This window comes from Zophobas morio, unplaced genomic scaffold (genome assembly GCF_036711695.1).
Source record: "Zophobas morio isolate AGI-343-1 ecotype UQ-CSIRO unplaced genomic scaffold, CSIRO_AGI_Zmor_V1 ptg000002l, whole genome shotgun sequence".
In the NCBI taxonomy this organism is placed as follows: Eukaryota; Metazoa; Arthropoda; class Insecta; order Coleoptera; family Tenebrionidae; genus Zophobas; species Zophobas morio.
Genome location: NW_026972107.1, coordinates 15,186,521 through 15,201,489, shown reverse-complemented (window position 1 = coordinate 15,201,489; position 14,969 = coordinate 15,186,521). Strand labels below are relative to the sequence as shown.

The following is a 14,969-nucleotide window of genomic DNA, read 5'->3' as shown; positions in this document are numbered from 1 at the left end:
GTCTGCCGTCTGTCTGCGTCTGTGTCATTTTTTATTAGGCGGATAATCTTCTAAGGTATATTAGGAATACCGTGTAGATGGTAAAACGCTGACCAAAATTTGTCTAATCGTAAATTTCTCCACTTGTAGTTTATGAATTCGTGTTGAGTTTTATCCCAGGCATCCAGATTAAAAATAACACAAACTTGTATAAAGATATTTAAAATTTAAGTATGAAATTGCAAAACCGAATGCCCTGAGGCAATCGTTTTAAGGTTATCGGAAGTGTAGTGGTGTTCTGAATTTGAAATTCAAATTTCGCGTTGAAAAAAAAAACAACTCCATTTGAAAATTAAAAAATAAGAAGAAAAAAATATATTGAAAAGTAACGCAGGCATTCATCCATGTTTAGCGTTATGGAATTATTGGACGTTACCCTTTGGGTTGATAAAATTTGAAGGTGGCTTAACTCATATTATTATTTTTACTATTTCTGACGGATACATTTCTGGCCAACAAAATGTTTTTTTTTCTATTATTTTAAAAATAAACGTGAAAAATGATTGTTATTCTTCTCTTGGTAGATGAATCTTAGCTGTTTCGAAGAATTCAGAAGAATCTAGAAGAGACTAGAAGAATCTGAAAGAGTCTGCAGGGATCTGAAATGATCTCGACAAATTTGAAAGAATGTGAAACGATATGAAAGGTGAAAAATTCTAAGAGAATCTGAGAGTATCGAAAAAATCTGAAAGAATCTGAGAGAATTTGAGCTTTTTTCAAATTCCTTCATTTTCTTTACGACTCTTCTTTTCGAATTCTTTGGATTCTTTCTGATTTTCTTTTTTGAATCTTTCGGATTCTTTCGAACTTTTTAAATTCTTTCAAAGACACCATTAGAAATACTCAAGATTAAAAAAAAAAAATTCAGTTCTATTCAGATTGTTTCAGATCTTTACAAATCCATTCAGATTCCTGAGACTCTTCGAGTGAGAGATCACATTCCCTGGAGGATTTTTGAGAGATTCATAAAGAAAGGAATTTGAAGGAATCTGAAAGAATCTGAGGGAACCGTGACAATCTGAGAGAATTTTTAAGAATTTCGACGAATTTGGAAGAATCTGCAGGAATCTGAAAGGATCTGAAACGATCTGAACAGAACTGAAAAATTTTAAAGAATCTTAAAAAAATCTGAAAGAATCGGAAACAATCCGGAAACATTGGAAAGCATCCGGAATAATCAGAAAGAATAAAAAAAAAAATCGAAAAAAATCTCAAAGAGAGAATCAGAAAGAAAATGAAAGAATCTGAAAGCATTTGAAAGAACCTGGAGGAATTTGAGGGAATCTGAGAGAAATTGCGAGATCGGAAAGAATCTGAGAGATTCGGCAAGTATTTGAAGGAATCTGATAGAATTTCGAAGAATCTATAAAAATCTGGAAGAATTTGGAAAAGTCCACAGGAATCTGAAAGTATCTGTACCGTTGTAAAATGACCTGAATAGAAGTAAAAAATTTGAAACAATCTTGAAGATTCCTGCCGGTGCCTTTGAAAGAATCTAAAATAATCTGGAAGCTTAACCGGAATAATCCGAAAGAATAAAAAAAAAATCGAAAATGAAAGAATCTGGAGGAATGTGAAGGAATCTGAGAGAAATTGGGAGATTCGAAAAGAATCTGAAGGAATCTAAAGGAATATGAGAGAATCTTAGGGAATCTGAGAGAAATTGTGAAATTCGGGAAGAGTCTGAGAGATTCGGAAAGAATTCGGAAGAATCTGAAGAAATCTGAAGAACCTGTGAAAACCTGAGAGAATCTCAAAGAATCTAGAAAAATGTGGAAGAATTTAGAAGATTCTGCAGGGATCTGAAAGTATCTGTAAGGTTCTGAAACGATCTGACTAGAACTGGAAAATTTGAAAGAATCTTGAGGATTCCTGATGGTGTCTTTGAAAGAATGTGAAACAATGCGAAAGCATCCAAAAGCATCTGGAATAATTCGAACGAATCCAAAAGAAAGAATCTGAAAATATCTGAAAGAATCTGAAAGAATGTGAGGGAATCGAAGAAATTCTGAGGAAATATTAAACTAAGAATCGGAAAGAATTAGAAAGAATCAGAAGGGATGGAAAAGAAAGTCATGGAATCTAGTCGAACTTAGAAAAATCTGAGAGAATTTGAGAGAATCTAGAAAAATGTAGAAAAAACTGGAAACATCTGATCTGGAGCAGTCTGCAAGGGATCTTGCAAAAATTTGAGAGGATCTGGAAAATTTGAAAGAATCTTGAGGATTCCTGACAGTGTCTGTGAAAGAATCTGAAAAAATTTGAAAGAATGTAAAACAATCCGAAACGATGCAAAAGCATCCGGAATAATCCGAAAGAATCCAAAAGAGAGAATCTTAAAAAAAGAAAGAATCTGAAAATATCCTAAAGAATCTGGAAGAGTCTGACGGAATCGAAGAAAATCTCAGGGAATATTAAACTAAGAAACGGAAGGAATTAGAAAAAATCAGAAGGGATCGGAAAAAATCTCATGAAATCTAGACAAATGGAGCTAAACCTAGAAGAATCTGAGAGAATTTGAGAGAATCTAGAAAAAATGTAGAAAAAACTGGAAGAATCTGGAACAGTCTGCAAGGGATATTGAAAAATTTGAGAGGATTTGGAAAATTTGAAAGAATCTTGAAAATTCGAACGAATGTGAAACAATCCGAACCATCCAAAAGCATCCGGAATAATCTGAAAGAATCCAAAAGAAAGAATCTTAAAAAAAAGAGAGAATCTGAAAATATCTGAAAGAAGCTGGCAGAATCTGAGGGAATATGAAACTAGGAATTGGAAAGCATTAGAAAGAATCAGGGGGAATCGGGAAGAATCTAGACGAATCTAGCTAAACCTGGAAGAATCTGAGGGAATTTGAGAGAATCTAGAAAAATGGAACAATCTGGAATAGTCTGCAAGCGATCTTGGAAAATTTGAGAGGATCTGAAACGATTGATAAAGATCGGAAAAATTCTGAGGAAATCTGAAGGAATCTTGAGGGACATTGAGAGAATTTGAAAGAATAGAAAAAAATCTGTAACAAAGTGTATTTTTTCTAAAAACTTTCGCATTAATTTTTCAGTATATTGATACTGTCTTTTATGTTTTGCAAAGTAAATTCGTTCACAGATATTCCCAGAGCCAGGAATTTGTTGGAAACCACTTTAGGTAAATCACAAACAAAATTTATGGAAAACTTGATATTGACATTTTAACGTTGAAATGTTATAAACGAAGTGAAATGAATGATAAACAGAATTTAAGGCAATTTTTTTCCGAAATTCTTGATATTAAAATTAATCAAATACGAATTAGACTTTCTGGCTTCGAAAAATTACACATTTTTGACGTGCTTAATGTTTCTAAAATTTAATTTTTTCCAAAAAAAATTCCGTATTAACTAAACACGTAAGCACGACAATACAGGCTGACTGCGAAATACATGCAAAAAAAAATGGGGAATAGGTCACAATATGATTATGTCACTGGCAAAAATTCACGGTCCTAGGTGGTAGCAGTGTCTAGAAAAAATTATTTGAAATTAAATGTAAATTGTTATACGCGCCGCTGGTAATGTTTCGTGACCTACATAATTACTGCAATGAATGGGTAGGGGACTCGGAGTAAGAACCAAAAAAGTAACTTTATCAGGCACTTTTTTAATCGCAACGTGAAAAACACAAAAAGGGCCAGTCATTATCGAGCGGTCGTTGAAATCGGTGTATGGTCCAGTTTTCCAATGCAGAGTGTGTCGATATGGTGGTACAGCATCTCCGAGATCATGGTACCTTCAACCTCAAACTCACGATCGTGGTCGTGATGGGGCAGAAAGGAGAATTTGGATTTTCGCAGCTTGTAGTGCATCCTACATTAAAAAAACACGGTCACATCCATACCATGTTGACAAAGTGCACGGTTTGGAGCCCGCTGATTGTCCACGTTGTGTAACTCACTTTTTGTCCGATGGAACTCCACATAGTCGTCAACAAGTACGATTTCAAGAGACGGTTTTCGAGAAACGTGTATTGGTTGGATGAAACAATACGTTTGTGGAAATCAACAGTGTTCAGAAATTATCGAAGAGCTTCAACAAGTGAAAGTGGCAGCCGCTACTCCGGTGTTTTTTTACCTATCAACAAACCTCTTGCGACGCTCTGACGCTTGTATTGCTAGTCAAGGACAACATTTTCAACATTTCTTGTAAAAAGGTAGTAGCATTCTAAGTTGCTCTTATTTCTGTTCCAATAAACAATGTAAAATCGTTGTGACAGGGACTAAACATCCGTCAGAATCACAATTACCAAAAAACTTTCACACTGACCTTTAACGATGAATGAGTAAATGAATGAACGAATGATAAGCAGCAAAAAGTCGGTTTTACTTTTAATCGAAACTGAAAGTGTTTAGGTCGTTTTTATTCGAACGTTTTTCCAACTCTGTTTACAAGGTGGCTCAGTGCCTTCGTATCGAGGGTGGTTCAAGGGGGTTTTGCCCCATTCGATTTTTAATTTATTTTTTCTATATTTCGGCTCTACTAGGGTGGGGGATGCCGTGGTTAAAATATTTGCACATATTTCGCAGTCACCCTGTATAATTTTTTGACCGAGTTACTTCTTGTGTAGCTGTGCTAGTTGAAACATGTGTTAAAAATTTGGTATGTAGACTATTGTTTGTTATTTCATAAAAGGGCAGTGACTTAAACAAAAATTAATCGCATTCGACCCCAGTCTCCTTCCAACGAGTGTAACTAGTGCGGGACCAGTTAATTAACGATTTTCTAATCTGAAATGTGTAAAATTTTGACTACATATTCCATAAACACGTGTAGTTTTTGTCTATTGTTTGCAAATACCTAGTTCAATGCAATTTAACAACAATGTAAATGTTCATATATTTAACAACACGTGGCAGGAAATTCACTTATTAAAGCTCAATTTAGTTTACTAACTATATCTAAACGTTCTGGATGTTTTTATTTAAAGTTATAGCATTATTCACACTTCATAACTTTTCAATAAAGATTGATTATAGTTCATTTCTGACATTTAAACTAATCTTAAACGTTAATCCATTTTGAGAGAAAGGACACTAGAAATTATCATCAGTAAAATTAATATCGTCAAGGACTCGAAATGGGTGCATTTTATGTTTTCTTACACCCGAACTATTTTCTCACAGCTTGAATTTGAACATTTATTCTCGAATTATTATTTTGATTTTATCATGTAAATTCTTGTTGTTTGAAATTGTTAATAAAGGGTGGCGTAACGGAAATTCGTTAGCTTTGCAGGTTCAGTAATTTATTTAATCATCAGTATAACTTCGGGCGTATCAGTTTCAGATTAAAGTAGCAATAACAAATGAACGAGTTGAATTTCATTGGTCAAAAGCGTTAATGTCAGAAGGGAGGATTTTAACGCAGATTGTCTAATGATGCAGTAAATTTTGTAACAGACCCTACACAACGAGGATCAGTATGTATACCTGTAAATTTCGCAACACAAAGCTGAAAATTAGACCAGAGCCATTGATCCCGTAACCATGATCTATGATTTGGACTCCCGGCAGTCTTTGGTTTTGTTCATATTTAAATTTACTGTGACACGTAATAATTTCTGTATTTGTATCCAGTTACTTTAAGGACGATTTCTTTTTTTGTGTTTTTAAATTTATGGTAATCAAATATTTATATCGATTTGTAACATTTGATCTTATTTTTGGAACCTGGAGATGGTTTTTGCAGCTAACCTCACATGTGCCACATTTGAAAAGAGTTTTGACGTTTCGCCCACTTTCGTGAGGTGCATCTTCAAGTGCGACTCTTGCCTCCAGAAGTTCTCGTTCTTGTCTGTTGTGGAATGCAGTATATTTTCCAGTTAAAGTACGAAATTTCGGAATAAGTTTTTTGCAGATGAGTAATTACATTTTCATTATTACTATCTGGACATTAATGACGTTTTTGCAGAAGAGTCAGATGTTTATTTTCACTGTAATGTGAAAAAGTACACAGAAAACGCAAAACAAACGAGTAAGAATATTTGTTTGGGAACCTTGAAAGCGCAGTATTTGTTTACACAATTGACCAATATTAATTAATAACTAAGCGATAATTAATATCAGTAAATGACTGTGTTAATAATAGATCAGGTTAACAATACCTAAATACTTAATAAACTAATAACTGTCTTTACAACGAGATCTTGTAATACAGGTGTTAGTACTTAAAAACCCCCGACATAACCCTTAAAAAGTCTGAAATTGGTTAAGATTCGCTGCGACGGTCGGCGCGCTGTCTTACCTATCTGATTCCTTCATTAATAAATAACTGTGTTATGAGCTAATCATCTTTAAATAGCTGAAGTGATTATTATCAAATATTACTAACAACTGTCCCGAATCCCGATTAATAAACCAGATTTCAAACAAAAAAAAACCCGTATTGAAATTGGATCAATAAAAAAGATAAGAACTGTAATCACGTAGCTGCAAAAATTTTAATAAATAAATAGAACATTCTCCTGTTAACAGATTTGTGGATTACTTTGACTGCGTTGTGTGTTCTTACTTGTAGTTTCATCCACCAGAATACATCTCACCGTTTTATTGCTTAACGCAACAAGAACCGTGCGTTTTGCTGAGTGAACAGACCATAATCTAAATTTATTAGAGGTTAGGTCCCCAGAGAGCTCTGATTATCAACAAACTGGTAAATCCCTAGGGATTTAAGATTATGAACACCTCTGGCTGGTTACCGATACACTGCGGTAAACACGTCCAGGACGCTGTGATAAACACCTCGGAGGCGCTGTGATAAACCCTCTTGGGAATCTGCGATAAACATCTCTGTGACGCTGTGTTGTAAATTTTCGTATAACTGCGACTGTGAAAAACGTCGAGTCTTTTAGGTAATCCTGGATCTGCTTATCTATCGTAACATTAATAAGCAATGTGACAGTTTAGTAACATATTTTGTATTTTTACAGCATATTCAATAACATGAACACCTCGTTTATTAATTACTGAACGATTCACGTAAGTACATACATATAATTATGTAGTAACATCTTGGTGTAACGTTTTCAGGCTTGTTGTTTTTCGTTCTTATACTCGTAGTCCTTGGCAGTTCCTCGTGTTCTGTTCAGTAGTGGTGGAACTCGCAGTTATATAGCGAAGTCTTTCCCGGATGTATCGAATTCTAACGTACTATTATTATTTCTAATTACAAGCGTCTGTAAATGAGAGTTTTCCGTTGTTTTCTTCTCGCTCTGGGAATTTTTCGATCAAACGGCAAAAAATTATATATCGCTTTCTGTAGTCCACTTGGTTCCACCTTTCCCTGGGTTAGGTTATCATTTAATCAATAGCTTGAAGATAAATGATTTGCCTGCAGAATTTGTCCTCAACTAAAAAATGACGACCATAAGATTCACGATTTCTTTATCCCGTACTGTTGGAACGGTGCTTTGACGTCAAACGATTTTAAAACAACAATCTTTTTGGTTTCACACGCGAAAATTCAACTTTCTAATCGTAGACGCAGTTACTAAATTTGCATAATACTGAGTTAGCGTGTTTCTGTTATGAACTTTGGTATAGGACGACAATAATTAACCAGTGCAGTTAATCTTGCGAGTACAATGTATGTGTACTAAAAATGTGTTCGTTCATTAGTGAGAACAATGGCTTAACCTATTGTTACATGCCTGTATTTGTTCCGGACATTTTTTATTATATATAACAAAAAATATTATCGTGGAAAAGTAATTGTTAACTAGGTTGATTAACGTTTACAATTGATTTATTTGTAGTTGTTTCACTTCTATAGAAAATTATTGTGTTGTTGACGTTATACAATTTTGATTTATGATAAGAATATGAAGAATGTAGAATGTCAGTGCAGTAAAAGTAATTGAATTTTTTGTTGGTAGACAATATCAGAACAGATAACAGTTTATATCTGTATTGTGGTGGGTTTGTTTATGATAAATTTTCATAAAACAATTGTATAACAGGAATAATATTAAATAGAAAGCTTGTTTAATTTTTTTTTATAAGGTGCCGAATCTTTAAATCTGGCAGGTCATGACTTAAAAAAGTGCTGTTGAACTCATATCATTTAGTTTGAAATATAAATAAAGTTAAAACTTGAAATCATTCGAGCGATCAGAGTGACCCTTATTGTGGGAGTCTCATTTGAAACTTAATTTTATCAGCCACAGCACACACTTATCCACACAAAGAAAATTTACATAATTGTGTAGCGAGAACTGCGTATTTCAAACATGATTGTACTTTATCTCTGTTTTTAAAAATGTACAATTTTTGTTTTGACATAATTAATGAAATTTTTGTTAGTTTGTTGAAGAACGTGTCTGAAGTACGTAACAGCTGGCAGCTTTTGTCGTGCAAGTTTTTATCTGTAGATATGTTATCTGCAAAAGCGTGCATTTTTTAAACCTGTGCTGAATTTTTAATAATACGATATAATAATCAAGTAGAATTTCATAATTCACAGTCGATTGGTTTGAGTTTTACACTTTATGCAGTGAGTACACGTTGCAGAAATCTATTTTAGTATTTTTAGCTATTTTTATGCACTTATGCAACGATCCCGAGAGATGTTTTGACTCAGTAATAAGAAGTTGCTTGTTTACCGAGGGCAATGTCTTTACAGTGGTCAATACCAATGCGGAATAGTAAATATTTCAGTTCACAATTTGTCCTCTATTTCTTGAGTGGCTACTGATGTCAGCACGCAATGTTAAAATTTTAAAACAGAGAACGTTGTGGTATATTTTTTGAAGAATATAATTAGAAACTTGTTATTTCTAGTTTTGCTTATGTTGTGTGTATCTATGTTTTATAGGAAACGGGAATTATTACTTAAACACAAGCTTTTGGTTTATGTGTTTAAGGAACAACGATTTTCTGTAAGACATTTCTCACAAAAAGTTAAAACTGAAAAACTGGAAAAGATCCTGAGAAATTTGTTTGCAATAATTCAGAGCAAACATACGGCAGTTTTTATCAGTCCTTATCTCAATCAAGTGCAGTCGTATCAAATAAAACAAAAGAACATTAGCCTGATTTTCAATTTCGCTTAAATATTTTTAATGATTGGCAGTTGACAAAGAAATCCAATAACAAGGGCGTGGCAAGACCTCATTTAAACAGTAAAAACATGGTTAACCAAATCAGTGCGCCTGAAAGTGGAGCAATTTTTATCTTATCTTTCATATTTACTTCTGCAATTTATAATTCTTTTAAAACTGACACAGTCTAAACACGGTTTTAAAACTCCACCCAACACCTCGCTTGCTAAAATATTAATTTTCCATTTCTTTTTTATGAAGGAGAGGGATCATTGTACTGTGTTGCATCGATGTAACCCCTAGCTACTGTCGAATTATGGAATCTAGTTAGTTGGAAATGTATCTAAAAGTTTAAAGTCGTTTAGATTTTCGTCATCATTTATTTTATTTTGTTATTTCTTTGCGTCCTTGTTATTATTTGTATTTGATCGATCCCTTTTTCTTAATTTTGCCTTGAGAAGCCTTGTTAACATCGTTCGACTATTTCAGTACCTACAGGAATATAACACACAATTCATAACTTCAAGGGAAAACACATTATTTCAACTACAATTTAGTGTTGAGGTTGAATCTACATAATTCGAAACAAACTTGTACAGTGTTCGTTCTTTGATCAGAATTCAAAAATAGTGGTACTTATCACGCTAAAACTTTATTATTCCAAGAAGGTTATGAATAATACCGGCATGTATTTTGCCTGCATTAATTTGCAAAACTTTGTACGTCAGTAATTTCCTATTTATTGAAGCTAGTTTTTCAAGTTTAATAAAGATAAATTGTGCAATAGCCATATTTCAGACCTTGGTTCATATTTTAGTACCTGTGGACGCAGTTTCACTAGTTCTAAATCAGTGTAATATACATAATTGAACTCACCTAGTGTCGTTAACAGGGAAACGGCAAAAAGGATGCACCCTGGGTAGGTCCAGATGCTGCCGCCTCCACCCTCCCCAAATCCCGCGCTCACCGCATCCAGAAGATTAATTTCGTGCTGCTCAAGATACTTGTCGATTGTGCTTTTCCACTCTTGTTCTCCTTCCGTGCGACGTAACTCATTGGCTAAACTTATGGAAAGATTATTTTGTAATTTGGCTAGATTCTCCGATTGTGCGAGTTCTCTCGGTCCTGAAAAACAAATTGTTGAAAATTTATGGGTCGCGAATTTACCCTTTGATTGTTCACGTCATTTGTAAAGTCTGATGAGAGTTTCATAGGACAATTGACGCGATTATTGTTGTTTATTTTTATACCGATTTGGCGAAATTAGTGTTCCTCGTATGAGTATACAGAATGGGTGAAGCACGTAATGACGCTACAGTTTCCGTGTAATAAAATCCCTCTGTGATCTTTTGGGGATTTTATTAAACAGATAATTGCTGGAACCCGTGGAAGCGAATATTCGGAAATTGCAAGCTTTGAAATTATCGTGAAATTGGTAATAAAAACCTATCGTTCCTATTGGTTATAAAACGTGATTTGAAGCTTATAGACTGGTTATTTCATCCATTGTGAAACACTTATAATAATATTCTTGTATCTCAGGATATTGTAAAACACAACAATTTTATTTAATAAAGGTAGACTCAATTCAAATTAATGCAAATTACTTAAAAATTACTAACTGTATAAAAACATTTTATTGAAAAAAATAAACATATTTTCTAGAAACCGAATAAAAATTGATCGTTTTGGCTTGACATGAAACATGAACATTTATCATTTTTACCTGTACACGCTTTTTTGCTAATTTTAAAGACTGTTGATAAATAAATAAGTCATACTAGTTTCAGATACAAAAACCATTTTATGTGAGCACAAATGACATTTAAAAATATGAACATTTTTTATACGCCTGTAATTATATGAACCTGGCACGTAGACACGCAATTTCACATGTGATTTCTAGGAATGACTGTCATGTTGATTGCCTCGGCTGCAAGGATTTCTAGAAAACCAACAATAACATGTCAAAAATAATTAAAATTTTGAGTAATTTTGGAGTTGTATTGGTTTATCAGATTACATATTATTATTAAAAATTTACGTATCATATTTTTGTAATATAATTTAGATGTGCATTAAGTTTAGACAAACCATTTGAACGCAAATTTTTAACTTAAATTATAATTTTTCCAGAATTTATTTATATTTATATTGTGCATACACTAATAATAAACACTACGCTGAAAAGTGCAAAATATACGTCTCCCCAGTAATTACCAACTTTTCTCTACACTTTGGTATGCACTTATGAGTATAATGTTTCCATTGTTGGGAATTTTCCCACTATGGCGATAAGAATATGTATACAAATACATTACTCTATTATAAAAACGATGATGACTGGAAACATGAAAGTGGTTAATTTATTACACTTTTTTGTTCGTACCTTAACACGCTCAGCATAATTTAATGGGAGTGTAAATATACATTTTTTTGTGATTTCGTCATCGTCACCAAACCTAGTAAAAGTTTTTGATATCTCTTGCATTTAGCACAGATGTATTTGTTAAATTTTATGTACATTTCTGGTTCTATGTCAAATATTGGTACACATTTTGTTTTGAGATACAACAAATATATTACTTTTATTATAAACAGTCAACAAAATCTGCGGCAATTACCATCTTCACAAACAAAAAACATGGTATGTCTTTCTTTGATATATTCTTCTGGCAAATAATTAAATTAACAATTCAGTTATTTTCCGTTGTTTCAAATTTTCCTTGAAACTTATACAAAATTTGATCCGAAAAGTGAGCATTTTTATTATATTAATGATTGTGATTTTTTTGTCAGATTGGCAACATATTTAAAATTTTATGATGGCATACCTGATTGTCAAAATGAGATTTATCTCAAGGAGTTATCTTCTCATCACGTTTGTTAAGCGCGCTCAACGTTGAAAACTGTGAACCGAAACGTTAACATTGCTGTCAATAATTTAGAATTACCAATACAAAAAAAAAAAAAATGCTTCAATCATTAATAGTCACTGGTAGTTTCATTAAAAGTCGGATTATTAAACTGTTTTTGCTAACTATTTTTTTATGTTGTTGGTTGCCGCCACTCGTCGGGCATGTAAAATGAAATGTTTGATTTTTATGATGGCATATCTGATTGTCAAAGTGACATTTATGGCAGCTGCCATCGACTCAACCAATCAACACGTTTATATCAAAACTGACAATTGCGAACTGACGTATTAGCAAGAATGCCAATAATTCAGAATTGCCAACACAAAAATTTGTTTCAATTTAGTCACCCGGTATCTTTGGACTTTGGGGGCAATAACTTATCTATAGCCCTAAGACAAATTTCTCGAATTTCAAGTGATCAGTGGCTTTCCTTTTCTATCAGTTTTTCAGTGATAAATGTTTCTTTTAAAAAATTTCTGAACTTTTTTTAAACGTCAAATAACTCAAATGACAAAATGACAGAACGCCAACTATCTCGAGCAAAAATTCCCAAACCTAACATTACCAATTAATTAATTAAACTTTTTTAATTTATTTTTGGCTGATTGTAACTATCACTGAACATTATTATAGCTAATAATAAAGTTAATTAATGGTTAACAACCTAGTTTGCTTAGAACTGTTCTGTATTAGTACCTACATGAGTAAAATGGTCCGATATTCTTCTGTTTTTTGGACAAAAATGTGAAAATGATAGTAATGACAACTAACTTTGCAACTGATTTATTGTGAACATGTTGGGTAAAAATCGCTGATGGTTATTGTTATATTTACGATTTTGTCGTGTCCTGTATAATCTAGTTACCAATTTATCAGTTATAGCTAAACGTTGAAAGTATTCTCATAAAATTGAATTGGCGTTGTTTAGAAATCTAAGAATTCGCCGTTAATGTTTATCTATCGAAGTGTTTATTATTTTTTGTGCTGACTTTAATTATTGCTCATTTATCAATTATAGTTATCTAAATCGTAATTAATACGTGATAAAATCAACATCAAAATTATAGTAACTTTGCTTTAGTAGGTAGCTAAAAACTTGAAGTATATTTACTAACAATGATAATAATTACAGTTACAGCCAAAAACGATTATGTTAAATTAGATGGTTAACTCGGAAATATTTCTATGATCAACATTATTATTTTTAGTTGATTGTAACTACCACTGAACATTATTATAGCTAATAATAATATTAGTTAACATTCTACTTTGCTTGGAGCTTTTGCGTATGCAGTTAAATTGTCCGATATTCTTTCTCTTTGTACCAAAAATGTCACTTTTGCAAAGCTGAAGTCCTATTTTTTTGTTTTTTTTATTCTCATTAAATTGCATTGACACTGTTTAGAAATTTAGAAATTTCGACGTGTTTAAACTTCTGTATAGATTTTAATGGCTCATTTATCAATTATAGTTATAACTTTAAATTAATGCATGATAAAATCAATAACAAAATTATAATAGTATGAATAGTATGAACTCAATTTCTCGTCGAGCATTTAGTTATTGATTTAGTAGGTAGTTAAAGACTGGAAGTATAAGTATCAGTTACACTTAGCTGCTAAAAAACAGTTAAGCTGAATTTGATAGTTAACTCAAAAATGTCAAATTACTGAATATGTTAATTATAATTTAAAGAGAATGGGAGATTATGTAGTATATTTTGAATATTCGACCATCTATAATTTCCTTATATTTGACATTTTCATATTTTCGGTTAACTATAACTGCTAATTATATTAAACCACTGAAAAGAACCAGAAATGTAACAGTTTTTAGACAAAACAGGGTGTGTGTGTTCGTTTTAACTAATATTAACTATATTGTGGCCACTAAGTACTTATCATTAAGTTTCCTTTTACTTGAAACTAACTTTGATAACTGCTTGTAGCTATTTTTCCATTTGCATATTCGTTATTTTTCGTCCGCTGTATAGTTATAACTAAATATGTAATTCAGCGCTTCATCAAATAGTTCCAACAGCCATAATACTGTATTTTTTTTGTGAAGAAAAAATGTTGTGTGAACATTTTTCTTTGTTTCTTGTACAATCTAGTCACCAGTTTATCAGTTAAAGGATTGTCATAACATTAAAAATCTAGAAATTTGTTTTTCTCTCGATTATGTCTTAAGTTATAACACTTCGTTTTAACACTATTATTTATTAAAATTAATCTAAACATCCAAAAAAGCAAAAACTATAACATCGTTTTAAATTAATCTGAAGTATTGTATTAGGATCCATCGTACGACTCGCTACTTTAATGTTTTCTTGATTTTTCATGATCCTAGAGTTCCAAAAAAGTGGTTTCCGGTTTTCGTCTGTGGTCTGTGGCGATGTTTAGTAAACAAATAATTTCTGAAACTACTGGATTGATTGTTATCAAATTTTGTAGGTATATTAGGAATGTAGATGGTAAATCTCTAACCAAAATTTGGCTAACTATTTCAACCAATAATTTCATAATGCCATCTCAAAAGCGTCTACATTAAAATAGTTTAAATATTATATAGTAATATACCGTACACTTGTGGTATATGTATCCACTTTGAGTTTTTCCCCTAGGCATTCGAATTTTCCCAAAAAAATTACAAAGATAATAACTTTTTACCAGCAACGTCGACCAAGAAGTAAAATTTCATAAAATCGAATTTTATAATTTTTCAAAGTAGCGGAATTTGTTGTACTATATTTTGGGGGCTAGCGAAGTTCTGTCGAAATAATTTTCGACCAATTTTTAACTTTGTTTTAATTTTATGGCAATTTATTAACCAATTTGGCTGTGACTGTCACATCTAATGTCTCTTCCAAGCCTACCTTTCTTGTTTTTTTTGGTTGTTGTTGTTTCCTCTAGAAATAATTTTTACATCAGAAAGTAAACGG

General features: G+C 32.4%; 2 protein-coding genes across 3 annotated transcripts in view; one reads left to right on the top strand and one right to left on the bottom strand.

Moving 5' to 3' along the window:
- Positions 1–14,969, bottom strand: part of LOC135128699 (uncharacterized) — a 41,711-nt gene that overhangs the window by 4,234 nt on the left and 22,508 nt on the right. For both annotated transcript variants that reach the window (XM_064055727.1, XM_064055732.1), the window contains one exon: positions 9,987–10,235. In XM_064055727.1, the coding sequence (XP_063911797.1) occupies positions 9,987–10,235 (249 nt within the window). The remainder of the gene's footprint in view (positions 1–9,986; positions 10,236–14,969) is intronic.
- LOC135128677 (beta-1,4-glucuronyltransferase 1-like) overlaps positions 6,991–14,969 on the top strand; it is a 42,658-nt gene continuing 34,679 nt past the window's right edge. Inside the window, exon 1 of the mRNA XM_064055697.1 lies at positions 6,991–7,050. The gene's annotated coding sequence lies outside the window, so the exon portion shown is untranslated. The remainder of the gene's footprint in view (positions 7,051–14,969) is intronic.